Consider the following 15620-nt stretch of genomic DNA (forward strand, 5'->3'; position numbering starts at 1 on the left):
AATTCACCAACTCATGGACACAGGAAGAGCTAACGAAAACACACATCAAATCCCATTATAAAAGCAACGTTTTACATATTGAAAGTATATTGACTCAGATGTCACTTGAAATGAATGGGCCACTTAGAACTTACAAATGTGAACGCGATATGGAGTCTGACTGCAATACAATCTGATAATAATTTTCAGTGCTTCTGTTTTGTTCCTAGAAGTGCAAGCATCTACACTGTCTTACCCAGAGACTGTATCACCACTCACTGGATCCACAGGCATCACTCCGGCAATTCTACTCAGGAGGATTAATGATTTTATTAGTGCAAGGGGTAAGCCTGACGTGGTGCTCTCCACGATGATGGTCTGTATCACCTGCTCCTAGACTGGAGTCTGGTACTTCACTTTAATGCTCCTCTTTCAAATTTTCAACTTTTGATTTCCAATTGTCCTGACCTTGAGTACTGATTGTTCCTTTGGCTTGGTGCCTTGACTTCAGAATTCCTAATGCTGCTCTCAAACTGCATTAACCCTATTTTCATAGTGACTGAGAAGAAAATGCTAGAAACCCACTTCCTTAAAATTATCGCTTCTGTAGTTTTTACATACTAATATAATTAAAACTATTATCTCATTACTAGATAGAGGCTTGCTTATACCCAAAAAGCTTCGTAACACATCATATGGGATAAAAATCACAGTGCTTTCTCAAAATTATTCTAGAAATATTAAAGTAAAATATGCCATTTCAAGGAATATTATCTTTTTTTAAAGATTTTATTCACTTATTTGAGAGAGAGCACACAAGCAAGAGAAAGCATGAATGGGGGAGGGGCAGACGAAGAGGGAAAGGAACAAGCAGACTCCCCACTGAGTGGGGAGCCTGACACTGGGCTCAATCCCAGGTCCCTGGGATCATGACCTGAGCTGAAGTCAGATACTTAACAACTGAGCCACACAGATGCTCCACAATATGTATTATTTTTTTAATCACCACTTAGTTTAAATGCTTTAATTTCCAATTTCTCCCGTGTTCACTAGAAGCCCACACAATTACTTATACTAGGTATTTACTCACTTCCACCCACTTTTAAAGGGTGGAAGGTTGGAAGGGGGAATATATTCTGACAAAGAAATTGGAAAATATATGGGCCATAGTCCTTCAGGAGTAAAATGATCAGAAGAGAGAGGCTTCACAGCTATCAAAAAGCTTAGAAGCTAGCATTAGCGGGTACACAGGAAAGATAAAAGCCCCAACCTGAAAATGGAATTCTTGAAATTAGGCCTATTTCCTTAAAGCTATTTAAGTTTGATACTTATGATTCAAAAACTTGCCATATACTCAATCTCCCAATTTACCCTGGCTTCAGATCATGCATCACTGTCAGTGACTTATGTAACAAGATTATCCAGATCAATGGCAGCTCAACATTGCCTCCGTAACAGAACAACTGCATCTATCCTCTGTTGCATGGAGGGGAAGGGTGGGGGGAAGGGGTGGTAGTGGTGTAAGAAAACTGTATGGATAAAAAATTTTACTTCCTCTTCTAAATGGAGGGGAAATTTTCAAAAATATATACGATGGTAAGCATGCTCACTTCCAGGCACAGATGACTAAGACGGTGATCATGATTTGGTTTGAATAAGTTAGTCAGGAAACCCATTCCTCACATACCTGTAGAGAGTGTCAAGGCCCCCAGGTCTTTCCAACTGCATAAAATTATGCCGCAAATTGAGGTAGGTGATATCTTGACTGTAGAAGAGATGCTCAGGAACCTCCTCAAGGCTGTAACATGACAGGTCAACAGTGCTGATTCGCTGGGACACCACCTGAACAGGGTCAAGGAGAAGAGCCATCTGAGCTAGCACCAAATGTCTCTCACCCAGCATAGGAACGAATCATATTTACATAAAAAGGCACTAATTTTAAAAATGCGAAGGAGAAAAAGGTAATGAGATCCAATTAGTTGTTTATAAAAACCAGTTCATTTTTGCTTTTTCCTAAAACCATAAACTGCTTCAAAACACACAACAGTGTAAGTTTTAAAGTGTCTATAAGTAAAAAAACACAAATCATAAAGACAGAAAGTTAATATTTCATACAAGAAGTTGAGATGATCCAAAATAACTATACAAAACTCTGACAGGGTGAAATTGAAAGCCATGGCCTTTTGTATCCACGTGGGCTTCGCTACTTACCAGTGCAGTTTCTTTATCTGTTGTGAGGATAAAATTAAATAACCTAGTACACAGCACACTACCTAGTATGCAAAAGGTGCTCAAAAAATATTAACTTCTCTTTACAAGGTCAAAAGAATGGAATAGCTACTTAAAATTGAAACTCGTTTTATTCAGAAGAGATTTTATCACAACTACAATGTATGTATAGAAAATTCAATAAAACCAAAACAAGTTTATATTTCTATATTAGAATGCTAATAAAAGATGGGTTGTGAAAATTGGTCTAAAAACCAAACAAAATGCCACTGGAAAAGTCACTCATGTTTTATGGCATCTCATTATACGAAAACCATCCTTTATGCAACTATTTAGCTCCACAAGAAAAATGTGCTAAAATTCTGCAAATAGCTAGAACAAGAGAATTTGGAAACTGCAACACAGTTTTAGAGCACTTCATCTTTAAAGACTAAAAAAGCAGAAATTATGCTGAAAAGGTAATTATCCTCAGCATACAGTAACAATACTTTGTGACAGGAGCACAGGTCACATCCCATGGTAAGTTCAAATTTAAAGTGGTTCATCACAGCTGTGCTAAATACATACAAGACCAAGAAGCACTAGGCTAGGAATTAGGGAACGGCACCATCTCTCACTGACTACAGTGGCTGAGGGAAAGTCATCTGAATCTCATTGTGTCTCAATTCCTTCAAGGCCATATTCCTCTCATGAGATGGTAGAGAGCATCTACCAGTCATTAAGTAGCTGCCTCCGGCTCAGGTCCTGATCTCAGGGTCCTGGGATCGAGGCCCCGGCTCCCTGCTCAGCGGGAAGCCTGCTTCTCCCTCTGCCCCTCCCCCTGTTTGTGTTCCCCCTCTCTGTGTCTCTCTGCCAAATAAATAAATTCTTTAAGGGGGAAAACAAAAAGAGAGAGATGGTCGAGAGGTACCTGCAAACACTTCTGAAAGCTTTCTCTACTATACAAATAACAAATAAGTTAAGGACCTGCTGGACTTTCATTCTTCCATTCATTATATACTTAGAGGGGCCTAAAGTAAGATACATAAAAATTATAATTCACTCTCCTGGAGAGAGTTCAGTTTCAAATTACATCTCTCGTGGGATTTTGCAGTCTTATCCCCACTTCAGGACGTCCGACAGCTTATCACCTTGGATGCCTGTCGCTGCCATCTCTGGCACTCGGCCAGCGTCTCAAAGCTGACATGATAGGTCTGAGCTTGGGCTCCGGCTGAGCTGAACGCCAGGGAATGCTGCCGACGCTTCACTTCTTCCACCTGAAGGGGAGGAGGGGCGAAAACCAGAACCAAGAGAAAAAATCCCAGTCAGAGAGCAAAGGACAAGACAAAGAACTCAGTTTTCTAAAACAGGCAAAAGATTTGCATAGACATTTCTCCAAAGAAATGTATCTCAATAAAGCCATTTAGAAAAAGCAAAGGAGTACTTCACTGAAGTATGTTGAAGGAATAGGACTCGGAGCATACTTCTGCATAAATCTATTTATTAATTCCTCTGTAAGTCACAACACAGTCCCCATTTGATAATTAAAGATTTGTTGCATGAATACATTCTACGGTTCTGCTCGCTGGGGGCAAGCAGGGGGAAAACACAAAGCCCCCGCCCTTAGTGTAATCTGTATTTGAGAAGGGACAAACACTCTAACACCGAAATGGTGACAAAACGTAGCATAACACAATATAATATATAATGAATAATATCAAGAAAAAGAAAGCAGGAGAAAAGCCTGGCGAACAGGGTGGGTGATCTGAATTAAGAAAGGGCAGTCAGGGAAGGCCTCACTGAGGTAACACGTGAGCAAAGACCCTAAGGGGGTCCAGGCGTGGGAACCTCCTAGGCGAGGAGCATTCCACATACAGGAACACCAAGTACACCTCGCTGCGACGCACGGCTGCATGCCGTGTTTCAGAACAGGAGTCTCTGGACCGTGTGATAAGAGCCAAAGTCTCCACTGCAAAGGTAACGCAGTTCCAACCCTTTCCACCCACACTGGGGCACAATGGAGGTAGCTGTCTGCCTGCAAAGGGTGCCATGGCCTGCTTTTTGGACTCCTCTCCTTTCTCACTAAGCCCTGGGCTAGCTCCCATTTTTGACCCCCTCCAGGGCTGAAGTAGAAAGGAAAGACCAAAGGTTATTACTAGATAAGGAGAATCATAATCTGATTTCACGGTCTCTGGGCCTAGGAGATTCTAAAGGAATGCTTTTCCACAATGGGTCCATTTAAGGGTTCTTTTGGTTACCCCCCCACCCCACCCCAAACAATGACAGTGTCTCACTTACAGATCACTTGACCTCACTAATGCATACTCTTCCAGCAGCTGACTACTCCCTCCTCAGACATGAAAGAATCCTGTGGTCCACTGTCAGCCTATCCTCAAGGGAAGCTTATCTGACCCTCAAGATGGCCCTGCCAGGCAAGTTCTAAGAGAATCCACCCACTCATCCATCAATCTACCCACTGGCTTTTCCTCTCTCAACCCATCTGGGTCACAAACTAACAAACCCAAGGAGACACAATGATCTCAATGCATGACCTAGGCTCTTAGGCTACCTGGCTGCTCTGGTGACAGACTCATCTCTGTCCTCAAGAGATGAGGAGGACAGAGGAGGCAGGACACCAATCCACTATGCCCCCCCTTACTGCAAGGGACCCATATTAAGCTCTCTTGAATCCTGCTGAAACCTTTTTCAATAGGCTTGAGGAAAAAGGCAGAAGCCATTCCCAGCTAGGAAGGCTGTAGGGATTCACAGCACAATAGCATTTCTCTTCAAAGCAATTCTCCCCCAAAATCCAACAACCCAATTCACATAGCTTTGATGAAGATGAAGTCTCTATAGTTATGGAACCACTTACACCTTTGTCTGACATCTCACTTTGATATGTCATAACTATTGAATCTTGGTGAGTCAGCTGGAAACTTCTAAATTATACTCGTAAATCATTAGGTTTCTAGTGCCAAGTAAAGACTGAATCGAATGGCAAAAACACAAAATACTTTAAGCAAAAAAGAATCATATTAAAAAGATCCCAATAAGGGGCACCTGGGTGGCTCTATCAGTCAAGCATCTGCCTTCAGCTTAGGTCATGATCTCAGGGTCCTGTGATGGAGCCCTACACTGGGCTTTGCGTTCAGTGGGGAGTCTGCTTGTCCCTCTCCTTCTCCCTCTTCCTCTGCTCATGCATGTGCATGCTCCTCCTCTCAAATAAATAAAATCTTTTTTTAAAAAGATTTAATTATTTCTTTGATAAAGAGAAATACAGTGAGAAAGGGAACACAAACAGGGGGAGTGGGAGAGGGAGAAGAAGCAGGCTTCCCGCAGAGCGGGGAGCCCAATGTGGGGTTCAATCCGAGGACCCCTGGATCATGACCTGAGCCGAAGGCAGATGCTTAACAACTGAGCTACCTAGGCACCCCTCAAAAAAATAAAATCTTTTAAAAAAAATACCAGTAAAATTAAATATTTATAACACTCAACTGTGATCTCACAACAGGATCTTTTTTACTAGTAATAAAGCATGCTAATGAATACGTCAAAATAAAGGATCTTACTGAAATGAAGAACAGATACTAATGATTGTTTTAGAATAATCTTTTTTAACAGATTTTATTTATTTAACAAAGAGAAAGCGAGAGACCACACACAAGCAGGGGGAGCAGCAGAGGGCGAGGGAGAAGCAGACTCCCCACTGAGCAGAGAGCCGGATGTGGGACTCAATCCCAGGACCCTGAGACCATGACCTGAGCTGAAGGCAGATGCTTAACTGACTGAGCCACCCAGGCGCCCATGTTTTAGAATAAACTTTTAAATATTTTACTATGGGGTATCTGACACAGAAAAATATACTCACATAATGTCAAATACTGAGAAAGGTTTGTAAATCTGAGATTCTCTTTCTGCCTCTCCCTCTGCCCTCCCCCCACCTCCACGCTTGCTGGCTCGAGCACTTGCTTGCTGTCTCTTTCTAAAATAAATAAATAAATCTTTAAAAAAGAAAGAAAGAAAGAAAATAATGTTTTTGAGATTCATCCTCATTTTGGTGTATATCAGCAGTTCATTCTTTTTTACTGTTCAGTAGTAGTCCACTGTGTGGAATGTACCACATTTGTTTATTAATTCACCAGCAGTCAATGAATTTTGGGTTGTTTCTAGTTTTTGACAATTATAAATACAGCTGCTATGAACATTCATATAAAGTCTTTGTGAAGACAGATGTTCATTTCCCAATACCTAGGAGAAATGCTGGGTCATCTGATATGCATATGTTTCAGTTTATAAGAAATAAGAAAACTGTTTTCCAAAGTGACGGTACTCCCACCAATGATGTGAGAGCATTCCAGTTGCTCCTCATCTTTGCTAAATTTGGTACTCATCAGTCTTTTGATTTTAGTCATCCTAGTGGTTTGCAGAATCTGTGATGGTTATTTGCATTTCCCTAATGACTCATGATGGTGAGAATCATCCTATGTACTGATTTGCCATCTGTAGATCTTCACTGGTAAAGGAGCTGCTCAACCCTTCTGCCCAGTTTTTACTAGGTTATCTGCCTTTCTGTTGCTGTGTTGTAAAATTTCTTTATTAATTCTGGAGAGAAGTCCTTTGTTGCAGATAAGCTTTCATAAAAATGTTTTGTATGATGTTAATATGACCACACCAATTTTCTTTTGGTTGCTATTTGACTAGCATGCTTTTCCCACCATCCACATTCAACCTTCTAAGTGTAGGGTCTCTTACAAACAGCAAGTACTGGGGGTATCTGGATGGTTTAGTAGGTTAAGTGTCTGCTCTCAGCTCAGGTCATGGTCCCGGGGTCCTGGGATCGGGCCCCACATTGAGCTCCCTGCTCAGCCGGAAGCCTGCTTGTCCTTCTCTCTCTGCCCCTCCCCCTGCTCGTGCTCTCTCTAATAAATAAATAAATAAAATCTTATAAAATAAACAGCAAGTACTGGGATTTTAAATGACAACTTGTATCACAATTATGATTACTGATATATTTCTATATGTTTCTGTCACTGTAATTTGTGATAATTTACCATGCCAATCATTTCATTCATTTCTCTCCGCTCCTTTCCTGCCTTCTTTTAGCACTACAGAATGTTTTGTTTTCTTTTCCCTCTCTACTTTTAGTGGCTTTCCTTAAAATTTTTACACTCATACTTAAGGTTTTTCCTAATAAACTTAAAAGTTATTTGGTATTTCTATTCTCTTATTCCATGGCTGTATCACACGTTACTTATCAAACATACCACTATATCTTAAATATCATTCAGGGCAGTTTGAGCTTTAAGAGTTTATATTCATACTTAAAATATTTTAAAAATTTCAACTTTTTACAATCAATATTAACTTGACCATCATATTTTGTCAATGTCTGCACTTATCATTATTTCTTATTTCTTACAACTTCCCTTTGAATGTCCTTTCCTTTGCTGTATTCTTTTCTCTTTTATTTTTGGTGGGGTTGGGGGGATGGGAAGGGCTGTCATTTTCTTTTAACCTATTTTCTTCATTCTGTCCTTCAGCTCCCAAGACCAGAACCAGGTCTCACATCAGTAAGTGCTGGGTTGCTGGCCCCAGTTGAGAGTGGAGCGTGCACATTCATTCAGTGGGGACGTATTCACTTCCTGGTCACAGGGCACATAACTGGTTCCTTCCACTTTTCTAGAACCACAGCGAGAAAAAGACTTGGTTCCAGTCAGTGGTTAACAGCTGTTTGGGGCTGTTTTTTTGTTTTTTTATTTGTTTTTCCTTTCCAGCTTTCCTTCAGGAGCAGAGTACGACTCATCTCCTGCTTCAAGGACTAAGCCTGCGCCAGGTTCTTCTTATGAGCAGAGGACTTTTAAACCCAAATACTTATAGGAGCTGAAGTCCTGGGCTGCCACGACCTTTCAGGCCCAGAACCCAGCAGGCCCTCAGATTCAGACCCTCTCACAGCAGCTATTCTACATTCCATAGCACAGCTATGTCTTTTTACATATTTACCTTTTGAATATATCTAATTTACTGATATCGCTATGCATCTGGGCCAGACTGGACATCTCAAAGCATGAATGCACTAGGTCATTTCATACGGAAGTCCTCTAAAATTCAGACTGTTTTAGGATACTCAAGATGGAAAATAAAGAAACAAAATGATGTACAGCTTCATATAAATATTAACGCACCTGTTTCTAGTCATCTGTCAGTCTGTTTGAACGACTTGCAAATGAACTCCTGCCTAGGACGGGGAATTCTCCAGCACAGACCAGGAACGGTATGCCTCCACTCCCCTTGCTGCTGGAGAGGCGCTTGTGACCACCCACGACTCTGAATTTAAGTCAAATGGGGAAAAAGGAGAAGCTGGAAAGAATCTGTTTTGGGGACGGATGTGGCAGGAGGCTGCAAGTGGCAGCATTCTCGGTCTACTCGGGTGTTATGGGGGCCCAGCAGTGGAGGCAGAGGTATCATCAACAAATGGGTTCTGCAGCAGAATTTGGGGTATGAACAGGCTTTGGACCTCCCAGAGAACCTGTGATATAAATAAACCTGTTTTATGCTTAAATTAGCCTAAGTAAAGTTGGGGTGCCTAGGTGGATCAGTTGGTTAAGCATCTGACTTGGTTTCAGCTCAGGTCGTTATCTCATGGGTCATGAGATTGTAAAATCATGAGATTATGAAATTGAGCCCAGTGTTGGGTTCTAAGCTCAGCAGGGAGTCTGCTGTTCTTCTCCCTATCCCTCTGCCCCTCCCCCTGCTTGCACACTCTCTCTCTCAAATAAATGAATCTTAAAAAAAAAAAAAAAAAAAAATTAGCCTAAGTCGGTTTCTTCTGGTTAAAACTAAGAACTCTAAAAAGCAAACTTTGTAATGCAATCTTTAATAATGCTCATATTGGCTTCTTTAAAAAGATGTGGGGAAAACGCCAAAAATTAAATGTGATTTTAATTAAGATCAAACAAATGAAGAAAAATCATTTTTATGAGTCTTACCTTTCCCCCAACCAGAGGCAAAATGTGCATCTTCCCAGTCTGACAATCCTTCACCGAGGAAACGATGAGGCATGTCCCACAGAGAACAACTAGGCGTTCAGCCCACTTATGCAGCTGGGTCTTTCCCTTGCGTACATTATATATGCCAGACAGAAGGATTCGATCCAGATGATCCATCTGGCATGGTTTTTCTAAAAGAAAACAGAACAGGAGTCAGCATTCAGAAGTCACCATTCAAGTATATAAGACTCCTACAAGGAAGAAGAAAGTATTGTGTGCCAATATTCAACAACCTCGTTTACAGATTTAAGTTACCAAGCAATACACGTATCATAAGATATGATCTCAGTTCTAAAATGTTATCTATCACTTCAGTTTTACAATGGGGGTACTGTGGATGTTGGGCCGGGGAGGAAGATTTTATTTTGGGTGCAATTGTCAATTCTTCTTCCAACACAGTCCTATCTCCATGTACACAGAGAAAGGCAATCTGGCAAGTCATTAAGATCACAGACTTCGGGGCCAGACATGCAAACCTGAGTTTGAATCCTGGTTCTGCCACTTACTTTGTTTCTTTGAACTACTTAATATAATCACTGAGGTTGACTTTCTTCATTTATACAGTCTGGATCTTAATACTACTTATCTTTAAGGTTTTCTTTTTCAAAAATTAGCATAATTAATTTAAAGTCCTGAGCATACTTTTGGGTAACAAAAGGAGTACTGAATAAATGACAGCAACTCTTATGATGAGTCCATTCTAGACGGAAGAAATTAATAAGTATGGGAACACACTAGTTCTGACACATTACTCCATTTTCCAGTTCCTTGTGAGGAAGAGCTTATGGCCAATACTTCAATCAACTATCCCAATCTTGGTGGCAGAAGCTCATACGTGCATACAAGAGTTTCTTTCTTTTTGTACCTTCCCTCCCCATTAGAAATCTTTCTAAGGCTGAGACACAGTGAATAAAACAGCACATTATGACAGGAGATAGATTCTTGATTAAAACATGGCTAAAACCAGACTACACAAAAATGAACAGGAGCACCACTAGTATGAGATGCTGCAAAGAGCAATCAGCTGGGAAGAGAGAAGACTGCATTACACTTGATATTATCACAGGATTGATTATGGAACCTGGCCATCCTGTCGTCCTTTTAACTATGTGTTTCCCATAGATGATCTGAGGAAACGGGTTAGACCACTTCAAAGCTTTAAAACTTTCTATTTGACACTAGCTCTGGGGGAGACCCATCTCTCCTTCTATTTGAGGCCAATCCTTGGATCTATATTCCAAACTCCACCTTTCTCGGGGAGTTTGGTTCTTCTCTCTTCTAACTCTTCAGCTCCACCCTCCTTACTGTTCATGTCAAAGCTACAAGAGCATTCCCATTTTCTCCCGTGCCCTCTCGGTCTCAACTGTGGAATTTCTTTAGTTCAGTGATTCTCCGATTTGGGAGTGTCCAAGACTTACTATGTAAGTCCAGTTTAAAATGTGGGACGCTGACACCCACCCATGGAGAGTCTAATCCACAGGGCTTGGGATGGAACACAGGGAAATGCATTTATTTTAAAAGATTTTATTTATTTATTTGACAGACAGAGATCACAAGTAGACAGAGAGGCAGGGAGAGAGAGAAGGGGAAGCAGGCTCACCACTGAGCAGAGAGCCCGACTTGGGGCTTGATCCCAGGACCCTGAGATCATGACCTGAGCAGGAAGAGGCTTAACCCACTGAGCCACCCAGGAGCCCCCAGGGAAATATTTTTTTTTTTTAAGATTTTATTTATTTATTTATTTGACAGAGAGATAGAGCACAAGTAGGCAGAGAGGCAGGCAGAGGGAGAGGAAGAAGCAGGCTTCCCACTGAGCAGGGAACCCAACACGGGGCTCGATCCCAGGACCCTGGGGTCACGACCTGAGCCGAAGGCAGATGCTTTAACCCACTGAGCCACCCAGACACCCCGGGAAATGTATTTTTAACAACTATTCCAGGTAGTTTAAGTGCAGTTGGTCCACAAACTGTATTTTGAAAAATTGTAAGTTTACCCTTCAAGACTCTTTTGTTCTCATTTGTGCCTCTATATGAGCTATCTCTGCTATCTCACCTCCTATTTACTCAATTTTCTTCAGTCTGGCTTCCAGCCTCCAAACTGCCCTATTCAAATGATGATCATGGCCCTCAGAATTCTATCTCCTGCCCCAATCTTCCCTTGGGTCTAATCGCATATCTAATTGTCTGCTAGACGTGTCCAAAAGATGTCCCCAACCACCTCAATTTCCAGTATCAGACTAGAAAGAAAACTATCTTTATTTGCAAACTACAAGATCTTGTATATAGAAAATCCTAAGTGAGCCACAAAAAAGATAATTACAACCAATAAGTGAATTCAGCAAAGCTACAGAATACAATTTTTTTTTTAAGATTTTATTTATTTATTTGACAGATCACAAGTAGGCAGAGAGGCAGGCAGAGAGAGAGCTGGGGAAACAGGCTCCCCGCTGAGCAGAGAGCCCAATGTGGGGCTCGATCCCAGGACCCTGGGATCATGACCTGAGCTGAAGGCGAGGCTTTAACGCACTGAGCCACCCGGGCGCTCCCAAATTATTTTATATATATTTAGGATTTATTTATTTTGGGGGCGCTTGGGTGACTCAGTCGGTTAAGCGTCTGCCTTCAGCTCAGGTCATGATCCCAAGCTTCTGGGATCAAGGCCTGCATCAGGCTTCCTGCTCAGCAGGGGGTCCTCTTCTCCTTCTCCCTCTGCCTTCCCCCTCAAGCTCCATTTCTGTCTCTCTTTCAAATAAATAAAATTTTTTTTAAGATTTTATTTATTTATTTGACAGAGATCACAAGTAGGCAGAAAGGCAGGCAGAGAGAGAGGGGGAAAGGAACCTTCCCCACTGGTCAGAGAGCCCGACTTGGGGCTCGATCCCAGGACCCTGAGACCACGACCTGAGCTGAAGGCAGAGGCTTAACCCACTGAGCCACCCAGGCGCCCCACAAAAAAATTCCTTAAAAAAAAAAAAAAAAAAGATTTACTTTTATTTGAGAGCAAGAGAGAAAGAAAACACACAAGAGGGGGAGGTAAAGGACAAAGGGAGTAAAGTCCTCAAGCAGACTCCCTGCTGAGCAGAAAGCCCAGTACAGAGATTCATCCCGGGACACTGAGATCATGACCTGAGCAGAAATCAAGAGTCAGACGCTTAACCAAATGAACCACAAAGGCACCCCAGATACAAAAATTTTTTAAAAAATCAACTGTATTTCCATGCATAAGGAATAAATAATTCAAAATAAAATTAGGAAACTTACATCTAAGATAACATCAAAAAGAATAAAATGAAAATAGTACAGTGAAAACTACAAAACATAGTTGAAAGAAGTTGCAGACCTGGGGCACCTGGGGGGCTCAGTGGGTTGAGCCTCTGCCTTTGGCTCGGGTCATGATCTCAGGGTCCTGGGATCGAGCCCCACATCGGGCTCTCTGCTCAGTAGGGAGCCTGCTTTCCCCTCTCTCTCTTCCTGCCTCTCTGCCTACTTGTGATCCCTCTGTCAAATAAATAAATAAAATCTTTAAAAAAAAAAAAAGTTGTAGACCTAAGTAAATGGACAACATTCAGGGTTCATGGGTTAGAAGATATAATATTGTTAAGATGAAAAAACTCCTGAAACTGATCTACAGCAGTGTAATCCCTATCAAAATTCCAGCTGCCTTCATGGTAGAAACTGACACATTAATCCTAAAATTCATATAGAGAAGTACGGTAGACTCAGAATAGACAAAACAATTTTAAAAAGAACAAAACTGGAGAACTCACATTCCCTAATTTCAAAACTCAACTATGGAGTATGGAGTTGGCATATACAGTACAGTACTTAGGGCATCTGGCTGGCTCAGTTGGTATAGTATCTGATTCTTGATCTTGGGGTCATGAGTTTGAGCACCACACTGGGTGTAGATATTACTTAAAAAAAAAAAAAAAGCACAGCACTGATGTAAGAACAGACATAGAGCAATGGAACAGAGTTCATAAATAAACCTCTACATTTATGCACATTTGATTTCTGAGCAGGGTGTCAAGATAACTCCATGGGGAAAGAAGAGTCTTGAAAACAAATGGTGCTGAACAATTAGAAAGCCACAGGCAAAAGAATAAAGTCAGATCCCTAACTTCATATCATATACAAAAATTAATTCAGAATGGATTATAGGCCTAAATGTAAGACCTAAAACTATAAAACTCCTAGAAGAAAACAGTGGAAGAGATCTTGTGGTCTTAAGTCAGGCAAAGGTTTCTTAGGCATCAACACAAAAAGTAAAAGTGACATGGGATGCCAATCAGTGAAGCATCTGCCTTTGGCTCAAGTCATGACCCCCGGGCCTTGGGATTGAGTCCGGAGTCGTGCTCCCTGCGCAGTGGGGAGTCTGCTTCTCCTTCTGCCCACAGCCCCATCCCGTGCTCGTGTTCTCTCTCTCACACTCTCACTCTCTCAAATAAATAAAAACCTTTAAAAAAATAAAGTGACAAAAAAGAAAATATAGAAAAATGGACTTCATCAAAAGTAAAAACTGTCATGCTTCAACAGACACCATCAAGAAAGTAAAAAGATGACTCACCAGCTAGGAGAGAATAGTTGCAAATCATGAACATATTTAGAGACTTGTATCCAGAATAAAGAACTGCTATAATTCAGCAATAAAGACGAATAGCACAATTAAAAAATGGGCAAAGAATCTGAATAGATATTACTTCACAGAAGATATATAAAAGGCCAGCAAGCACATGAAAAGATGCTCCATCTCATTGTGACCAGAGAGATGCAATCAAAACCACAATGAGATAGCAGTTCACATCCACTAGGATGACTATAATCGGAAAAGACAAACATTAGAAAGCGCTGGCAAAAATGTAAACTAACGCCACTGGAGCGATCACGAAATGGTGCAGCCACTGCGGAAAGCGGTCTGGTAGTTCCTCAAAAGTTTAAACAGAGACCCACCATATGCTCCAGCAATTCCGCTCTCACATCTATATCCAAGAGAACTGAAAACACATGTCCACACAAGAACTCATACACACATGCTTGTTCAGAGTAGCATCATTCGTAAGAGCCAAAAGGTAGAAACAACCAAAACGCCCAGCAGCTGAGCAATGCATAAACCAAAGGTGGCACTGTCTGTTTACACAGTGGAACACTGTTCGCCATAAAAAGAAATGAAGTACGGATACCTACAACGACATGGATGAGCTCTGAAAACACTAGGCTGAATATAGGAAGCCAGAAGGCCAAGAATGTATGATTCCACTTACAGGAACTGTTCAGAACAGGAAAATCCGTAAGGACAGAACGGAGATCTGTGGTTGCCAGTGCTGTGGGAGTGGGGAATGGAGAATGATGCTAATGGATACAGGGTCCTGTTTTACGGTGATGAACACATTCTAAAATTAGACTGTGGTTATGGCTGGATACCTCTCCGAATATACTAGAAGGCACTGAATTGTACACTTTTAGAGCATGAATGTTATGTGAATCGTATCTCAATAAAACTGCTATTTAAAAAAAAAAAATCTCACTATTCTCCCCCAAACATGCCAATGGCTTCTATATCCCCCACCCTGGTTAACAGTATCACCTACTACAAAGTAGGCTAAATTATGTAAAAATGGGACTTCATGATAGTTATTATGTTTTCAAATTGCCTAATAGTCTTTTTAAAAGTTTACATGAAAAAGATGTTATATCAATTGATATATAATTCTGAGTCTGTTCTTACTTGGCCTTATTTCTTTATATTTTATTACAGATAAATCTATCTACCACCACTCTCGTTGTGTTTTGGATAAGTCATTTACATATGAAATAACATGCTGTTTTATTAATTTTGGAGTGTTTGCTAGACATTCAGTCTCTGATCTGAAAGTGATTATAAAAAAAAGAAAAAAAATGAGGAGTGCCTGGTGGATTAGTTTGGTTGAGTGTCCTACTATTGATCTCAGCGCAAGCCTTGATCTCAGAGTTCTGAGTTCAAGGCCACACTGGGCTCTATGCTGGGCGTGGAGACTACTTAAAAAAACAAAAAAACGAGAATGAGAAAGTTCTAGAAAGTATTCGGAATGTGTAACAGTTCGAATTAAAAAATAGTTTCACAATCTCAAAAGCCAAGGTTCTATGTGGAAAATTACAGATAATTTTAACTTCCTTATATTTATACATCCAATGTTCTGTAAAGAAAATGTAATGTTTTTATAATTTTAAAAAGTTGCTAAAAAAACAATCAAGGGCAACCCTGTAGCAATGAGTTCCTCTACTGTCCAGAATATAATCTCTAAATATCATTTTTCATTAAAATGAACCAGGAGTCCTTAGAAAAAGTTTATTCCTGGTCTGAGTCAGACAATGAAAAGATGAGCTTAGGACATCTTGTTGTGCCAGAACT

General features: G+C 40.8%; 1 protein-coding gene across 2 annotated transcripts in view; it reads right to left on the reverse strand.

The window, feature by feature from the left end:
* PHLPP2 (PH domain and leucine rich repeat protein phosphatase 2) overlaps positions 1-15620 on the reverse strand; it is a 71215-nt gene that overhangs the window by 26104 nt on the left and 29491 nt on the right. Inside the window, exons 4-6 of one of the 2 annotated variants that reach the window (XM_032854017.1) lie at positions 9174-9364; positions 3339-3464; positions 1667-1821 (exon numbers count right to left, since the gene is read on the reverse strand). In XM_032854017.1, the coding sequence (XP_032709908.1) occupies positions 1667-1821; positions 3339-3464; positions 9174-9364 (472 nt within the window). The remainder of the gene's footprint in view (positions 1-1666; positions 1822-3338; positions 3465-9173; positions 9365-15620) is intronic. The other variant, XM_032854018.1, reaches the window with a different exon arrangement.

This window comes from Lontra canadensis, unplaced genomic scaffold (genome assembly GCF_010015895.1).
Source record: "Lontra canadensis isolate GAN:19392208 unplaced genomic scaffold, GSC_riverotter_1.0 scaffold8, whole genome shotgun sequence".
Taxonomy (NCBI): domain Eukaryota; kingdom Metazoa; phylum Chordata; class Mammalia; order Carnivora; family Mustelidae; genus Lontra; species Lontra canadensis.